Source organism: Electrona antarctica (genome assembly GCF_951216825.1).
Source record: "Electrona antarctica genome assembly, chromosome: 10".
NCBI lineage: Eukaryota > Metazoa > Chordata > Actinopteri > Myctophiformes > Myctophidae > Electrona > Electrona antarctica.
Window position 1 is genome coordinate 26172247 of NC_136791.1, and position 19355 is coordinate 26191601.

The 19355-nt window shown below is 44.9% G+C and overlaps 1 protein-coding gene across 1 annotated transcript in view; it reads left to right on the top strand.

The window, feature by feature from the left end:
* stk32c (serine/threonine kinase 32C) overlaps window positions 1-19355 on the top strand; it is a 144425-nt gene that overhangs the window by 111112 nt on the left and 13958 nt on the right. The window contains exons 5-8 of the mRNA XM_079511571.1: window positions 11966-12003; window positions 13055-13144; window positions 14206-14309; window positions 15910-16026. Coding sequence (XP_079367697.1) covers window positions 11966-12003; window positions 13055-13144; window positions 14206-14309; window positions 15910-16026 — 349 coding nt within the window. The remainder of the gene's footprint in view (window positions 1-11965; window positions 12004-13054; window positions 13145-14205; window positions 14310-15909; window positions 16027-19355) is intronic.

Consider the following 19355-nt stretch of genomic DNA (forward strand, 5'->3'; position numbering starts at 1 on the left):
GCACGTTGCAGAGTGAATAGGAAAGGAAAGAATCCACATGGCGTGTAGTTAGGCATTGCTGTTTTTCATGTGCCAAGGAGCGCAAGTCCAGATATAGAGCACAGAATTGTCCTTCAGTTCCTTGTCCCCCCACGGTGGACCGCAGCTTGGGAATGAATTACTCTCTGAGGTGGTTTAGTAGAGCCCCTTAGGGAGGGAGGGAGAGAGAGAGAGAGAGAGAGAGAGAGAGAGAGAGAGAGAGAGAGAGAGAGAGAGAGAGAGAGAGAGAGCGCATCTGGAGCTGAAGGTGAAGGACACTGAAGGAACCGTATATACCCTGTGATATCATGAGCCTTTAGTTTGCCCTGACCTGCTGCTCAAAGAATGAGGCTATAGTCAAATCCTCAGTGTTGGTTTATCTCTGAGAGTGTGGAAATGTAAGGGTCCATTTGGTTACATTTGTGTACCACTATTAGAGTTACAAAATGGATATGTTTATGGATTTTACTGTGTAGGCTTTGACAGGACACTATAAAGGATGGAGAAGCACAGAATACTCTCCATGAAGGAAAGATTAGTTGGGTGCGTTTATGCACACTGAATTAATTCACTTTCCTGAGGAAGTATTGATGTTGGTGTGCTTTGTGCTACACTGCTTCTGTGTTTTTCTCATGTCGAGGTGTTATTAAGATATTTATGCTGGTCCACATGACAACGTGGATACTATCCCAGTACATTCATGAGCTGGACAACAAAAATCGATAGTTTCCAAAGGCACACCATTTTTGTTGGATACAGCCACATTTGAATACATCAAAACTATTTATTTATAGTACTGTATATATATATATATATATATATATATATATATAACATCCAAACGGAACATTCACCTCTCACAACAACAGGAGGCACTGCTCTGAAGGAAGTCAAGGACTTCAAGTACCTGGGCTCATGGGTCAACTCAACAGAGCAAGATCTAAAAGTGAGGAAGGCACTTGCATGGAGGGCCCTGAATGGCATGGCCAGTGTATGGAACTCCAACCTCCCCCGACAAAATCAAACTCAGCTTCTTCTATGCGACGGTAGAATCTGTTCTCCTATATGGCAGTGAATGCTGGACCCTGAAGCCAACTCTTCAGAAGGCTCTAGAGTCTAGACGGGTGCTTACGTGTAGTGCTCAACATCAGCAAGAGTACATGTTTCCAACGAGAATCTGTATGCTGGAATATTCAGAGTGAGTGACAAAATTGCAGGACACTGCCAAAGACACCAAGGGGCTGCCAGCCAGCAAACTGGTGCTGTGGGAACCAACACATGGGCACCGGTCACGAGGACGTCCCATACTAACATTATGTGGATGTACTCAAGAAAGATGAAGGAGTGCAAAGCACCAACGAGCTGGCCGGATGTATGGAGAACCGGGATGACCATAGACTTGGCTGGCTCTAAAGTCCTCTCTAAAGGGCTCTAAACATTGTAATATTGTAATATTCTCAAAGTCCATAGACTTGGCTGGCAAACGAAACGATATGTCCTAAGTGCTCTAAACAAACATTAAAAATCCAATAGACTTGGCTGCCATATGATGATTTCAAAAGCCATGCATTGGAGGCCCTCAAAGGGGGCTCCATGCATCAACACATCTGTCTGTTGAAATAAATGAGAGGCCAGTTACACAACTGTTGCAAATCAGTCAGGGGGCCAACAGAGGCACAATTGATATTCACTGTTGGAGGGGAGGGAGAGAGAGAGAGAGAGATTAGGAAAGAAAGAAATACAGCCACCCTGTCACTCACAATAACTCACAACGAACCTCAGCAAACACAACACAACACACATAACCTACTGTGTATCAGTCTTCAATTGAAAATTACCATTTGGAAATAATTATAAAGCCCAAAACCTCTAGCTCGAACCAAAAGGAAATGGCAAATTAACTCATAGGATTATTGAAGTGATCAAGAAAGAGCCACATACACATATACCATTCCCTGTTACAACTCACATACCTTCAACGGCAGACACAACACAACATACAAACTGGAGATTCACATCAGCATTCAATTTCAGAGCCAGAAATGGTTACTGAACGTGTCCATCCAAAATGTAACAGTATTAGTACAGCAGCTTGAATCACACTATAGTATACACACAGCATACAACACAAGCAGAGGCGTCTGGGAGAAATGTGAGGCCCTGTGCGACGCGCGCGCACAACTTTTTTTTAATTAATTAATTAATTAATACTTACTTTTGCCTTCACTTTCCTATTTGTTATAAATATTAAGTATCACATTTGCTTGACAGTTTGTGATCGATCAAAATTAAATTAGAAAATTGTGAAATCATGACACTGACTGACAGAGAGACTGAGAGAGAGAGAGAGAGAGAGAGAGAGGTCGTCGGTCCATGCGTGACTAATTATTTGAAATAATCTTTTGTCCACACACAGTCCTACATGACATGACGATGACAGCATACCTTTTCACTTCACTCGAGTGACGAGTTGTTTTGTTTGTGAGCGGGAGCACTCAACTAGCCTGGCTACATGTGTTCAACTTGTTTTTGTTTCGTTTCCATTGTGTGTATAATTCGACTGCGTTGCGCGGTGGCGCGGCCGATCTACAAGTGCAAAGGGGGACAACAGGGGGCCCCACGACCGGACGGCCGGGCGTTGCTTAACGGGAGGATGTATAAGTGAAGCCGGTTGGGAGGAGGAGGCGACGCACGGCCGTCGGAGGCCCCCCTGGGGGGGGGGGCAGTTTAGGCTTAAATAGGTGAAAAATCAACTGCGACGGAACGGGCTGCGATGCGATTATTGTTTCTTTAAAAAAAAAAAAAAACACTGCCTAGCGCGAGGCCCTGTGCGGCGGCACCATTCGCACTACCATAAAAGCGGCCCTGAACACAAGCAGCAGCAGCAAAGTAGCAAAGAAGCAAGTTCCTACCTTGAGCCGTCTCCTACTTTCATCAGCTGTGGAAGTGATTCCAGGGTCAAACTGTGTGGAACCCACAGATAGAGTGATGAGCCCTCCAGTGGTGTCTCCAGTCATCTCCATCCTCCATACATCTGGCTAGCTGACCAGTACTTTACTCCCCCAGTATCAATGGCACCGACCAGCCTCATTCTCCTGGCTGCCATCTTCTCACTCAGCCTTGGATGTTTAGTATACTGCACTCTGGTGCATAGCATTCTGGTGTAGTGCAGTGGTCAGGGATTTAGGGCAGGCTCTAGGGTCCATTCAGGTGTAGGGCAGTGGTCAGGGATTTAGGGCAGGCTCTAGGGTCCATTCAGGTGTAGGGCAGTGGTCAGGGATTTAGGGCAGACTCTCGGGTCCAGCATTCTGGTGTAGTGCAGTGGTCAGGGATTTAGGGCAGGCTCTAGGGTCCATTCTGGTGTAGTGCAGTGGTCAGGGATTTAGGGCAGGCTCTAGGGTCCAGCAGGAGAATGGACTCAGAGAAGAAGCTGAGCTTGGGGGTCTGGGGTCATCACCCTGTGGACTCGGAAGCAGGTTGAAAGAGACACCATAAGCTTTGAGCTTTTTTCGGTCTTGCATGGTTAAGTAAGTAAGCAAGCAAGAAATAAAGCTGACCAAGAGCCACACTGTACCCTGTCACAACTCACTAGCAACAGTAGCCGCAATTTGCAACTCTAGATTTGTTTTATAATGGGATGAATCTAGAGTTGCAATACCCTCCATTGACTCCCCATTCATCCAATTTGCTTTTGCGATCTTCTTGTATTAAACGACGTTAAACTCATCAACATTGCAGCTGTAGGGCAAGCTTGAATTATCCTCTTTCAATCTGCCAAGTGTTTGTTTCATAAAAATCCACCGTAGACATGTTATGAGCTACTTTCTGTCAAGGAATTCTCTTTTTCAAGTGTTGGAGTTTGGAAGCACTCGTCGAAGTCACTGAACCCTTAGCCCCTCTCGGGACCCCCTCGGTTGAGCTCTTTTCATCGTTCACCCGTAGGGTCCCTTCGCATTTCTTCCACTCTCTATGGTAGACAGCTGTACATACGCTCCGTTCAGGCCGATCTGCGCTCCGCTTAAGTGGTGGTGAGATGTTTCAAAGATGCATAAAACTGCTATAGGAGACAACGGAAACGTGGAAGAATTTTCATTTGGCTTTTTTTTCCAGTTTTGGCTGCTCTGAAATTCTCTCTTCCTTCCTTCCTTGACTTCCTTATTGACTTCCCATTGTACCGCCTCCCGCACTGACACTGGCTAGCTGCGCGTCCCTACGTTCCTGCCTCTGATATGCTCTGTCGCAGCTAGCCAGTGTCGGTGCGGGAGGCGGTACAATGGGAAGTCAATAAGGAAGTCAAGGAAGGAAAAAATACTTAACGGCATCTGCGCCAAATGAAAATTCTTCCACGTTTTCGTTGTCTCCTATAGCATTTTGATGTATCTTTGAAACATCTCACCCCCACTTAAGCGGAGCGCAGATCGGCCTGAACGGAGCGTATGTACAGCTGTCTACCATAGAGAGTGGAAGAAATGCGAAGGGACACTACGGGTGAACGTTGAAAAGAGCTCAACCGAGGGGGTCCCGAGAGGGGCTACTGAACCCTGTACATGGCCCGCATTTGCACATAATGCAGGAGGCAGCAGCGCGACCCGTTAATAAAAAGAAAAGTAGCTCATAACATGTTTACGGATTTTTATGAAACAAAAGCTTGGCAGATTGAAAGAGGAGCTTGGCCTTGAGCAGCAGTGTTGGTGAGTTTAACGTTGTTTCATACAAGCAGATCGCAAACGCAAATTGGATGAATGGGGAGTCAATGGAGGGTATTGCAACTCTAGATTCATCCCATTATAAAAGAAAATCAAATTGCAGCTATAGCAACAGCAGACAAACATACACGGCCTGTATACGTAGACTTGATACTGCCGGTTACACCATATTACAGCCATACAGTATACCTATTATATCATGTCACAACATAAACAGCCTAGTATACACTAGTATGTATACAGTAAAGTACAGTGTACGCATGATATACATAGTTAGTTTTATATCGGATAAATAATTTAAGGAATGAAGCTATTTTGGACATGCCTGGACTAGGGTATGCCTTGAAATCAGTTGTGCAATTCAGGTTGTAACACTTTCAATCAAACCATCATTATTTGGTAGCCGCAATTTGCAACTCTAGATTTTTTTATAATGGGATGAATCTAGAGTTGCAATACCCTCCATTGACTCCCCACTCATCATTTTGCGTTTGCGATCTGCTTGTCTTAAACGACGTTAAACTCACCAACATTGCAGCTGTAGTCCAAGCTTGAATTATTCTCTTTCAATCTGCCGAGCTTGTTTTTCATAAAAATCCCCCGTAGACATGTTATGAGCTACTTTCTGTCAAGAAATTCTGTGCAAGTGATTCTTTTTCTAAGTGCTGGAGTTTGGAAGCGCTCGCCGTAAGTCACTGAACGTCCCTGCATGCATCTGTTTCGCATTTGCACATAATGCAGGAGGCAGCAGCGCGACCCCTTAATACAAACGAGCGCTTCCAAACTCCAACATTTCTTCTTCTTGACAGAAAGTAGCTCATAACATGTCTACGGGGGATTTTTATGAAAAACAAGCTCGGCAGATTGAAAGAGAATAATTCAAGCTTGGACTACAGCTGCAATGTTGGTGAGTTTAACGTCGTTTAAGACAAGCAGATCGCAAACGCAAAATGATGAGTCATGGGGAGTCAATGGAGGGTATTGCAACTCTAGATTCATCCCATTATAAAAAACTCTAGAGTTGCAAATTGCGGCTAATTATTTGGTAAACAGTTAAGAATGAAGTTTCATACAAGGATTTGGTGCTGTGACACCCCAAACAAAACATTGTGTCTGTATATTCTCTCTCACTGCACGCACGCACGCATGCACATGCTTAGCATAGGGAGCTAACTTACCTGCAGAATAAAAACAAATCGACCAAGCAGTTTATGAAGATGAATTAACTTCTCTTTCATACTGTCAAACACTTGTGACTGAGCAGTTTTCACTTCCTAACAACCCAGACTACTCCACTCAACTTCCACGAGGTGTAAAGTTACATTATAAGTTGTTAATTTCACTCGTTTTACATTAAAGGAGCTTCTGTTCGTTAGCAGGTGTGTGGAGGGGGGAGGGGGCGTGGCTACTAGAGGATTTTAAAGAGCATGCTTGAAGCCTGCTCATTGGTCATATAGTTAGGGAGCCACAGGCCCAAAAGCTCATGTCATGACATACTTTTTGTTTGTGTTTTTGTAGGGCGCTAGCCCCTCCTATACACAGGTATAATGTTTGTCTTTAGTTCAAAGTTTGACAATGAAGGGAAATTTTACATCATATTGTCTCTTTATTGTTAATGGTGTTTAATGTGAGCAGCAAAAACATGCTACTTAAAGCATGATGACATTTGGTTTTTTTTTTTAACCTTATATACAGTAGGTTGTCTAAGGTGTGGTATACATAAATTGTGAAGTGAGGGGCGCTCTTATCGTCTTACAGTGATGTAATGATGATGTAAAACAAACGGTGACAAAACAAACTAAAAACAAACATTAATTTCTGTTCATTGTCAATGGCATTTTTAAAACAAACGTTAAACTAAAAACAAACTTTAAACCTGTATATAGGCCTCAAACACAAAGTATGTCATGACATCACAGGTCCTCTAAAATTTTGTGTGACTGGCTCCCCGGCTATCAGGGAGTGTCTGCTTTCTAGGGTGTTCATGTCAAGGTCCATTATTTATTCTGCATTTAAGCCACGGACCACCATTTGATGACATTTAGCCTCTCAGACCCAAAACCTGTCTTAGAATATGTTTGTACCATTAGGAGAGATAACAGGCAAACGTTGATCAAAATAACAATTCTTCTATTCTATAATTGTGTGGACCTTCTTGTAAATTAAGTAATGCAGATGTTTAACCATTATTTAACTCTTGATAGTTAGGGTCCATTTGGTTATACCAACTCTCCATCATTTAAGTTTAACTGGGGACCACCTGGAACTCCCTCAAGGACCACTGGTTGAGAACCACTGTCCCAGTGGGATTCCTTAGTAGTGTTGTCATAGTATTTCACAGTATGTGAATTGTAGGGTGGGGCCATATTCCTGTTCAGAATCGAACTAATCAATAGTTCAGTCAGGACAACTCAAGAATGGATGGAATATATATTTATTGAATACAAATGAGCAATATATTTATTATGGTTTGGCGATGAATTGGATCTGCTTTTAGGTACTGTGAGATCAAGCGCATCAGTCCCAACCATAGGGACTCCTCCGAATCCCCCGTACCTAAACAGCAGATCCAAAACGACAGGTGGTAGCTGGGGTGGTGGAGGGTGAGCAGCAAAAGTTTAAGCAGACAGCAGCGCAGCAGTATCAGTGTGTGCAGCAGCAGTATCAGTGTGCAGCAGCAGTATCAGTGTGCAGCAGCAGTATCAGTGTGCAGCAGTATCAGTGCAGCAGCAGTATCAGTGTGCAGCAGCAGTATCAGTGTGCAGCAGCAGTATCAGTGTGCAGCAGTATCAGTGCAGTAGCAGTATCAGTGTGTGCAGCAGCAGTATCAGTGTGTGCAGCAGCATTATCAGTGTGCAGCAGTATCAGTGTGTGCAGCAGCAAACAAGCAAGCAGATTGAGCGGTCCAAACTTCCAGTTTAAATAGCCGGTATGAAAACGGGATGAGTGTGTGTTTGGATGAAGTGAATAACGTGAACGTGATGCTGAGGCGGATCAATTAAACTGCACTGAGTTTCCTGGCTGAACTTGCTCTGTGACAGGCACGATGCTCATTTCAATAATTTAGACTTAGTTCAGACCCAGACAGGATGGAGAGGAGGATCGTGTCATCAGCGAATCTGATGGTTGGGATGGATAATCTTATAGTCAATGTGTAGACTAGAGAATGATAGGGGATAGTGGATAGTACGCACCCTTGTGGTGAGCCTTTGCTCGTGCACAACTGCTCATTGTGTCTGAAAAATCACACCCGTGTGAACTGAGTGGTGCAACTCCGTGTGGGGGTCCCCGGTGGGTCCCCGGAACTTCCATACCCACATGAACGTGCCCAGGGTGCCAGCCCTGTTCCGGCGAGCCGCCCCACGTCCGAAACGGTCGAGAAATGACAGAGTTACTGTGTGGGGGAATTAGCATTTAGCAGACACCTCTCCCTCTCTCTCTCTCTGTAATTAGCAGGCAACAGTGCAACACTATCTCTCTCTCTGTTTCTAGCACAACAGCGCCACTTTTGCCCCTACTGGTACTCTAAGCATAGGGACATGTAGGGACATAGGTTGAGACATAGAGGTTGGGACATGGGGACATTGCTGTTTCTTGGAGTGGTTGCACCACTCAAAAATGCCGCTGGTAAGGCCTCTCTGTAACTGTTGTAACAGGTTCTTGAAGTGACATGGTCTTTATTGTCCAGTGCGATACACAATCGTACAATGCAACTTGCCATGCTTAACTGTTGAGGCAGAGACTGTGATCTGTACACAAGAGAACAAATTGTTTTTCGGGGGAGAGCAGACGTAATGTTCTGTCCAGACAGTGGCTCTATTTATCTGATTTATCCTGTGTGCATCGTTTCGGTGTAGTTCTGAGTCCAGTTAGTTTGACTCATGCAGGGTGTGAGGGCTTGAAACAACTGTCTCCCGGCCTTAGTTAGAACCTACCGTCATGACCAGAGGTGTGAGACCAATAGTTCCAATGGAGAGAGCCATGTATGTCCTTTTTGGGGATGGAAAGGATGGCTGAGGACCTTGGATCCAGTTTAGTAGGATATAGCTGAGTGAGTGAGTACATGTGGTGGATGGCATGAGGCTGTGTTTGAGCTACACCATGTTGGATGCCAGCCAGGCATGAATGTAAAACCTGTTCACTAGGTAGAGAGGAAGCACTGAATCACCCCTCCCCATCTTCTCTCTCTGTCTTTGTGTTTCCAGTGGCCATGTTGTAATTCCCTGCCACGCTGTTACTTAGTGTACCTTTTTGAAATGTTCACCCAATCTTATTATTGTAATGGGTTTTGGATTGGTTGATGGCCTGTTTCACCCTTTTGTTGACCTGGTTTTCCTCCTCAACAGATCCTGCAAAAAAAAAGAAATCTCATTAAGGTGGTGAAGCCATCAATAGCCAACTCATTATAAGTGAGTAAATTGTCTCCAGCCAAGTTTCAGTAAATGCCAGGGGTTCCTGCAGTTTCTACAATCTACCACATTTAGCCGCTTGACCGCCAGGATTAATTAATCTATCTATCGCACATTGCCAAGGTTTTATCGCGAGCCAAATATCAATAACCGGATGTTACAATTAATGACAAAATGCTGTGTGTGGTGTCTTGGCCGGTTGTTGTTCTCTCGGTCGGCCTGCTGTCGGCCGTTGAAAAACCTTGTTTTCACCAGAAACAACATTCAGTGCACCGGCCATTGAAAGCAGCACATAGAGTGCAAGTGGATGCGAGGCCAAATCTCATCAGGTGGTCCGTGGCTCAAACAGACCACATGGCTTGATATGAAAAAGGTTGAAAACCACTGGCATAGATTCATGTTAATATTCCTGCAGTACTATAAGTAGTTTTTGGAGTTTTTTTGTTCTTTATTTACCCAGGGTATAGTAGCTGAGCACAAGTGCTCATTTTCAGCAACGCCCTGCACTTAGAAACACACACATTAAAAGCTGGGAGCTGACCAGTTCCACCACAGTCTTATACTGTTGGCCACTAAGCAGCTCCACTGGAGCAGTTGGGGGTTCAGTGCCTTGCTCAAGGGCACTTCAGTGGTGTTGGGTGAGTGATGACCAATCACTTCCCGACCCAGATTTCTCGGCAACCTTTCGGCAACAAGGGCGCTCCTCTAACCCTTAGACCACCGCTGCAACGGGTTGAACCCTTATTAGGTCAGTTTTAGTTTGTGTCTCACTCCTACTTTATTCGCCTTTCTCATCTTTCCTCCTTTCATCTTTTCATCCTTTAGTGCTCTACGACGCTCTACTTTATCTTTAGTGCTCTACGACGCTCTACTTTATCTTTTGAATGATACAGTACATTAAAGAGTTACATTGTCCCTATCAGTCATTGTGACACACTGGAGGTATAAAAAATAAAAATAAATCTGCATGAATCATATTCTTTCCAAGTGTGTCACAAAACGTAATGTTTTCCATCAAACCAAGTGACACATACAGTGGCACTCAAACTCAATACATACACATTTCTCCCGTGAATATGTAGTATATATATACATGTACTACTGTATATCACTATTCTATTCAGCACCTGTAACTCTGATGTTCTGCAGTTGAAGTTAGCATTATACAGTAACTAGCCCCTGTGGACACAGAGGCATCCTATGGGCGTCCTGTGTGTGTGTGTGTGTGTGTGTGTGTGTGTGTGTGTGTGTGTGTGTGTGTGTGTGTGTGTGTGTTCTCTCTGTAGATGACGTGTATTTTTCACACCAGCACGCAGGACACACTGCATAATTAAATAAGCTGTGTGTGTGCTCTTATAATTGCTGTTGGGGAAGCTTAGAAGGGGCTGCGCTATCCAGAAAATGTTGAGATGTTTGTTCGTGTGTGTGTGTGACTGTGTGTGTGTGTGTGGTTGCGTGCGCGTGTGTGCGCGTGCTGTCTGTGGGTACCCAGCATAATGAGCATGTGTGGACAAACCTGAATGAATCTCCTGGGATTAGTAATGGCCGTGTTCTCATATTCGCTTTGCCAACGAACGGTGGGGTGTCGTGTCGCTCCGTCTCTTTCTCTCACTCATACGCACAAACACACACACACACACTTTGACATATTGCACCAACAAATGCAATTCACACATCCTCCCTCTCCTCACCCGCAAACAGCTCCCACAGGCTCCCACGTACACAACACATCATACACACAGTGAACAGCCCTGACGTGTATTACTGTATGTTCTCGAGCTGTTTTTAATAGACACAAAGAACGACTTTAAACAGGTATTATCTGACAATCCACTGGCACTCTTCTTTGCACCTTAATCTCATGTACAACACGCCGTTATTCTTTTTTGTAAATCTATTGATAGTCATTTATTGGTTGCAAAAGAGAATATCAGCGCGTTGTACATGAGATTAGGTAGGCCATTATGCTGTACCAGTTGGATGTGTCAACACGAGTGAGTATGGAGGAGGAACCAAATGCAGGCGACAGGATTCAGAACCAGTTAACTTAAAGTGTTTAACAAAACAGAGAATCTTCCATAAATGGGCAAACGAAGGCAGGTAAATAACAGGACTTTCAGAATACAGTACAGGACAGACTCACTCGACAGGGAAATACGAACCAAAACACAGGACTTAAATAGACACAGTATAACAGGGCACAGGTGGAACCAAAATACAATCAACACTAGGATAGGCTGGGGGACTAACAGGACACAGGTGGAAACAACACGACACGTCACAAGGTAGGTTAGACAAGGTAGGCAACAGTAACTAGGCAGACAGGAAACACTAGGAACCATACTACAAAATAAGATACACAAAACCAAGGCAACAACAGAGTAACAGAAAACCAAAACCAAACAGAACACAAGACCAATACAGAATACTGAAATGACAGAAGCATAATTTAAGTCCAAAACCTAAATAAGGACAGTCAATTAGTCCACAGACCGAGGAGCGGACCGTGGCAATATGCTATGTGTATAAGTATGTACTGTAGATATCTTTTGTTGATTTGTCTTTTTTTCTCCCCTGAGAGTTATACTCGCTTCTTTCTGGAAATAACGAAAACAACGGAGCTTGCACAAAAACAAATTACACCCACGTTTGTGCACCCGTAAACCTGTGATAAACCTGAACGATTATTCACAGTGACAAGGCAATAGCTGTGTTGTTGTTGTTACTCACTGCTTAATAGCATTGGCCTATAAATGATGACAATGCATAGAACTGAATTCTGTTATACCGTGGTATACTTGACATGCTAATGATTTGTGTCTCTTCTCCCAGAGACGTCAAGCCAGACAATATCCTGCTGGATGAACAAGGTAAGGAGTATGTAAACTGTGGCGTGCGTGCGTGCGTGCGTGCGTGCATCTGACTGACTGACTTGTGTACATACAAACGTGTGACACAGGTCATCATCAGCTACTAATTTAGGTCTTTGTAGTATGGCAGATTAGTAGTAAGACCTGAACACACCAGTGAACAAAAAACGTTATGTATTAAGGGTTGGGAGAATGTACCATGAGCTGGTGGTCATTATGGCTATAAATACATCTGGGCAGTGTCCAAAAATGACGGGCTGCTGTTACATTATCCTGATTAATATGCATGCTTCTTAAGCCCCGCCCCCTACTATTCATTTCGATGGTCCGATGGAAGTTGCTCAGTGGTGTTTTGAAGCACCCGGAAGAACGGTCTACTTCCGCATTTTTTTTGATTTGCGGAAGTGCTCAATACGGAAGTGCTCAATGCATAAGTGCTCAATGTTAAACGCGAGCGGCACGGGGTTTCCTCATGCTAAATGCACGGGCCCGCCTGCATTCTCAACTCCGACCAGTAGGGCTCAGCCTCCCTGGGGGCTTAGGTAAACCAAGCCAATGCACACATCAACGTTTTGTCCTGACCCGACCTTTTGGTGTGGTTTGGACTTTACAACTGAAATATGACATTACATATTGATTTAGAAATTACAGCCTTCCACTTCCATAACAAACAGAGGCAGAATAGTGGTGTGTTGTTCAACAATAACAGACCGCAGAAGACAGAATATAGCGGTCAAAGAAGTTTAGGGAGAAGGGTTCATGGCACCGGCAGGAATAGGGCCCTTGTACCGAGGGGGGAACTGGCATAATGACTAAAATGGGAAAACGGAGGGAAAAAAATATCTAATCTACCACACTGCCAGATCCTGTTAAGAAAAATAAACACACAAACACACCGGTTGGTTGAGTTTAACAGAGATGTCAAATACTACACCAACCGGAAAATGGTATCTCTGAAAAGGATCTTGAAGAAGATGACTTTTCGAAAAGAAAATACGAGAAAATGCAGCATCTAATGGGTTCTTCGTGTTTTGTCCTTTCCTCCCCAAAGGCCACGCTCACCTGACAGACTTCAACATCGCAACGATAATTAAGGACGGGGAGAGAGCGACAGCCTTAGCAGGAACCAAACCATACATGGGTAAATAAAACTCACAAACCCCTGGGGTTTTCTGCACCTGCGCAGGGACTGCTAAAGCCTGAGAGTTATACGTGGTTGTAATTGTATTACATGCCGAAAATAACCATGCTCACAACACGTTGAGCTTTGTAGATCTGCTATTTTGGGCGCGCAATGAAGCATATAAATCAGGCTTTATTACTGTACACCACCCACATAGTTCTTGTAATATTCTTGGAGATCCTGTTCATTTTTGGGATTGCTCAATAGTACGATTTTCAGGCTCACAACATGTCACTTGCGTTGTGGGCTTGTACATTTGCTGCTTTTTCTATTTAAGAAAAAGGGGAAAAAATGTGAGTGTGGAAAAACTGAGGATCCTGATGCAATAGTAAAATGAAGAAAGGCCCTTCCTCCTGTAAATATCGAGTGCTCGGATCCTCTTTTTCCTCCCCGTTTTATCCCGTTTGATCCAGGAGCACCACCCATACTTTTTTAACTACCTTTAAGTTAAAAGTAGTTAAAAAGTTAAAAGTTTTAACTAGGCTATACTTGTTTCTCCTGCGAGCATCTGGCTGCGTTGTTCTCTCTCTTAGTTCAAGAATAAAGGAATCCGCACACCGATTTCTGCTCCCAGATATATATTTTTGATTGGTGCAAACCACTCCAACAACTGGCTTTGTTAGTACCCGTGTGTGTGTGTGTATGTGTCCCCAGAAAAATGAGCATGGTTACTATGGTCACTGACATTACGTCAGACCACAGCTGATCAGGCTATATAAGACCCTGCACCACTCAGTTCACACGGGTGTGATTTTTTTTACTTCAAGTGACGATTCGAGCCGATCGCTCCTCCTGAGGAAGAGCTTCGGCTCGAAACGTTCCATTTGAAGTAAAAGATATATTTGGGACAGAAATTTCAGCCAGTTTTTCTGCCACTTGTTCTCTTGTCTCTTATACCCATGATGGAGTGACTGAAATATCTTGGAGCGGTGATGAAAAGGCCTCTCCTAAATCTTTTGTTCACTGCAATTTTGAACTTTTTTTCTGTCTATATGTACTGTATGCCTCCCCTCGCACAGCTCCAGAGATCTTCCAGTCCTTCGTGAGCGGAGGGACAGGCTACGCCTTCGAAGTAGATTGGTGGTCACTAGGCGTGACGGCTTTTGAGGTGCTGCGTGGATGGGTGAGGCATGATTTGGAAATTGTGTATATTATTTCCTTTTGGGGGAGATGGGGTATAGCATGGAAAAGCATGTATTTCCATGCTATTTTGTTTAGCTTATAGTCATATATTTCCCTGTCTTGTCTTGTATTATATCTCCTCTCTTTTCCTTATACCTAAACCTCTCTCCATCTGTTTATACCCCTTCCTTACTCGTTTTTTCCCTGCCCTCTTCTTTTTTACATCTTCTTCCCGGGGAAGGCTTCCCCTGCCTCTCCTTACTCCTCTTCTGTCTCTTTATTTTCTTCATCCTATTCTCTCTCTCCTATTCCTTGCTCTACCTGTTTTTTTCTCTTTGTTTCCTATGTCACTCATTTCATTTAATTTCATCTCTTCTTTCTCTTTCCTCTTTTCCCTGATCTCCCTGTTTGGACCCTTGCCCACCTTCAGGGATGTGCACACATAGACATCAAAGGGGGCTTGAGCCCCTGCCCTTTTACCCGTCTGTAAAACAACTGGCCTCTCCAGACCATGAATGCAGCGTTTACTACAGTGAAAGAGGTGCAAAAATGCCACTCCTTTCCATGCCATTCTGGAAGGCAGCATTCAGGACAATTGCTTCTTTCCGAAGTCTCCTGAACTTAAGTTGGAACGTAGCATTTTGGTGCTGAACAAATTTGTTTAGAAATCCATGTCGTACACTGCATCTCCAGTAGATAAAGAGTGCTGGGTTGCGACCCGAAAATAGCTGATCTACAAGCTCTCAACGCGTCGCAGCGCGGCGCGTTGTGAGCTTGTAGATCTGCTATTTTCGCTATTTTTGTCCAAAAGGCTCTTACAGGATTTCAGCCCCTGCCTCTGTAACACTCTCTGCACGTCCCTGCCCACCTTGGTATTCTTTCTCACATGCCTGTTTGCCCTCTCCTCTCCTCTCCTCTCCTCTCCTCCCCTCCTCTCCTCTCCTCTCCTCTCCTCTCCTCTCCTCTCCTCTCCTCTCCTCTCCTCTCCTCTCCTCTCCTCTCCTCTCCTCTCCTCTCCTCTCCTCTCCTCTGGTTCTCGTCTGTTCTCTCTCTGCCTCCATCCTTCCCAGAGGCCCTACGACATCCACGCCAGTAACTCTGTTCTCTCTCTGCCTCCATCCTTCCCAGAGGCCCTACGACATCCACGCCAGTAACTCTGTTCTCTCTCTGCCTCCATCCTTCCCAGAGGCCCTACGACATCCACGCCAGTAACTCTGTTCTCTCTCTGCCTCCATCCTCCCCAGAGGCCCTACGACATCCACGCCAGTAACTCTGTTCTCTCTCTGCCTCCATCCTTCCCAGAGGCCCTACGACATCCACGCCATGCAGTAACTCTGTTCTCTCTCTGCCTCCATCCTCCCCAGAGGCCCTACGACATCCACGCCAGTAACTCTGTTCTCTCTCTGCCTCCATCCTTCCCAGAGGCCCTACGACATCCACGCCATGCAGTAACTCTGTTCTCTCTCTGCCTCCATCCTCCCCAGAGGCCCTACGACATCCACGCCAGTAACTCTGTTCTCTCTCTGCCTCCATCCTCCCCAGAGGCCCTACGACATCCACGCCAGTAACTCTGTTCTCTCTCTGCCTCCATCCTTCCCCAGAGGCCCTACGACATCCACGCCAGTAACTCTGTGGAGTCCCTGCTGCAGCTCTTCAGTACAGTCAGTGTGCAGTACAACTCAGCCTGGCCCAAGGACCTGGTTTCTCTCATGAGGAAGGTGAGCACTGATTAGCAGGACTTTGAAGTCTATTTATTACCGCTCAGTCAGTCTACAAAATACTGAGAAAATCCTTTGGCCAGGAAAGTTCATTTGAATAGCACATTTCATATGCAAAGGCAAATCAAAGTGCTTAAATATGATGTATTCCCTTTGTATTTAGGGTTTCTTCCTGGAGGCTGAACCCTTGACAGTCAAAGGCCAATGAAATACGCACCTCCCCCTCATTATGTGGGCGGAGCTGCCACATACACGTGTGAATTTTGAACATGGCAGCGGCAGAGCAGGGTGCTCTGAGTCTGTACCAAACTGTGTGACAGCTGTCAGACATTTGATTTTGACAAATTTTGACAAATTTTGACCAGCTGACAGCAGGCGTGATCAATGGCTGAATTAAGCAATATTACACAAGAGGGTGTTCTTCATCGTCATGAATGCACGCCTGCGGTGCCGTATAGGAACTCGCCAGAAATAGCAGCACCGATCGTGGGTGTATCGGTTTGACTGCACGTCGTATCGCCTTGTCTGTCTGTGACACCTCCAACCTTTTAGCTGCGGGATTTAGTTTCTCTCCTCCATAATCGTATGGAAAATGTAATGGTAGTCGCAGTAACCTACAGGTGTCTGTTGTTACGACGGCGTGAAGAAATTAATGGATGTGTTGAAGAAAACTTTTTAATCGGGTTGTTATGCCGTGTTGAATTCAAACGTGCACAGGCGGTGCTGGTCGTGAACGTGCATCACCGTTTACCATCGAGTTGTGTTTGATCGGGGACGAGCCTTCATGTTAATTCAACACAGTGTGCCAAATAACTAAACGTTTTAAACGGTTGTTTCAGCCCGTCGATGTGTTTTTTTCAGCCCGTCGGGACAACAGACACATGTAGATTACCGCGACTGCCTTCAGATTTTTCATACGATGTTCAGATGGTAATAATTTGACATTAAAACGGCACAATCTACTGACGTGGGCGGGAGCAACTCGAGACATCTCAGCCAGGGTCAGAACTAGCAGCTGCCAGCTAGGGTAGGCTTCATAACATAAAGCAACTGTTTGTCAAATCATAATATTACAATACGAATTATCTGTGCCTGTGTGGGCACTGGGTAGAAGTGTATTATCAAGGGAGGACAATGGTGGAGATGGCTCTAAATTAATGCACATAATATGAGAGCATATATTTGGATGTTTTACTTTTATGCGTATACTGTAATACACTGTAGCTTACATTTCCATTTCCAAGTAAGGGGATGTAGACTATGGAAATTATAAATAGCCTAGTTAAATGGGAATGTCAGGTTGAAGGAATACACACACATTGTAGTAAAATGTGTGCAGTGATGCTAAATGAATGATGTCCCTGATGTAATGGATAGTCATTGTCTTGCAAGCAATTATACCATTGGTTTTATATTAATTATACCCTATTCCTATTTAGGAATTACCTGTCTGTCCAGAGCTGTTTTGCTGTACAGTAGGTACAGACAATTAGACGGGCTGTAAGGAGGGAACTTTGGGGAAATGCAAGAAGCAAATGTGTGCAGCCATCTCTGCAATATACACATCTATTCTTCCATTCCTATCATAAAGTGATGACAAATTATTTGTCAAAATAGGTCTCCAGGTGAAATTCCCCAATAAAACAGTTGGAGTGGCTACGGCCACCCCTATTACAGATGATGGCCCCCACCATTGAAGAGGGCATTACCTCCTTGTCCTTCATCTGAAACAGAATCTGGCTCAAACATATATGGTTGAATCTCACCAATCTGTCATCCCTCTGCCATGGCAGCGCCATGGGTAGTCCTTTTGTAAGGAGGGGGAGGGACTAGGACAGGTGGGTGGTCTTAAAGTAGGAGGTTAAACTCACGCATACTTAATGAACTGGTGGGCGTGTCCACATAAAAACATCATTTTAACAAATACTGTACACTTTTTTGAAAAAGTTCTTCCTCCTTATATTATAATAATACCTCATGATCATGTTTTTCTTTAAAATAAGAAGTGAAGAACAGACAGAATAAAATAGCAAGTGCAATTATAGTCATACTCTTTTCTATAAAGGCCAACTTGCACGCAGCAGCAATGAAATTTGTCTTTGTTTGGGACCGTATTGTGCAAGAGCACCCGTCCTTCATCTGTTGTTCAAAGGGTTGTTCTCGTATATCCTATAAGTGATTGAGAATTAAGGTTTGATCGATGACAAACGCGCCGCTAATCAATTACCATGTTCATCTGCATCCGTCAGAGCTGCTGATGGACGCAGACAGATGGACCTCGGTCAAACGGGCAGAGCATGGAGAGGAGAAAATCCAGAAACCAGAAGACAGGAGACGGGAGGGTTGATAAGGAGCTTCACAGACTAGTGGACAGGAGACGGGAGGGTTGATAAGGAGCTTCACAGACTAGTGGACAGGAGACGGGAGGGTTGATAAGGAGCTTCACAGACTAGTGGACATGACACGGGAGGGTTGATAAGGAGCTTCACAGACTAGTGGACAGGAGACGGGAGGGTTGATAAGGAGCTTCACAGACTAGTGGACATGACACGGGAGGGTTGATAAGGAGCTTCACAGACTAGTGGACAGGACACGGGAGGGTTGATAAGGAGCTTCACAGACTAGTGGACATGAAGACGGGAGGGTTGATAAGGAGCTTCACAGACTAGTGGACAGGAGACGGGAGGGCTGATAAGGAGCTTCACAGACTAGTGGACATGAAGACGGGAGGGTTGATAAGAAGCTTCACAGACTAGTGGACAGGAGACGGGAGGGCTGATAAGGAGCTTCACAGTGGACAGGAGGGTTGATAAGGAGCTTCACAGTGGACATGAGGGTTGATAAGGAGCTTCACAGTGGACAGGAGGGTTGATAAGGAGCTTCACAGTGGACATGAGGGTTGATAAGGAGCTTCACAGTGGACAGGAGGGTTGATAAGGAGCTTCACAGGAGACAGGAGGGTTGATAAGGAGCTTCACAGACTAGTGGACAGGAGGGTTGATAAGGAGCTTCACAGGAGACAGGAGGGCTGATAAGGAGCTTCACAGTGGACATGAGGGCTGATAAGGAGCTTCACAGTGGACAGACAGGAGACGGGAGGGTTGATAAGGAGCTTCACAGACTAGTGGACAGGAGGGTTGATAAGGAGCTTCACAGGAGACAGGAGGGCTGATAAAGAGCTTCACAGACTAGTGGACAGGAGGGTTGATAAGGAGCATCACAGGAGACAGGAGGGCTGATAAGGAGCTTCACAGTGGACAGACAGGAGACAGGAGGGTTGATAAGGAGCTTCACAGTGGACAGGAGACGGGAGGGTTGATAAGGAGCCA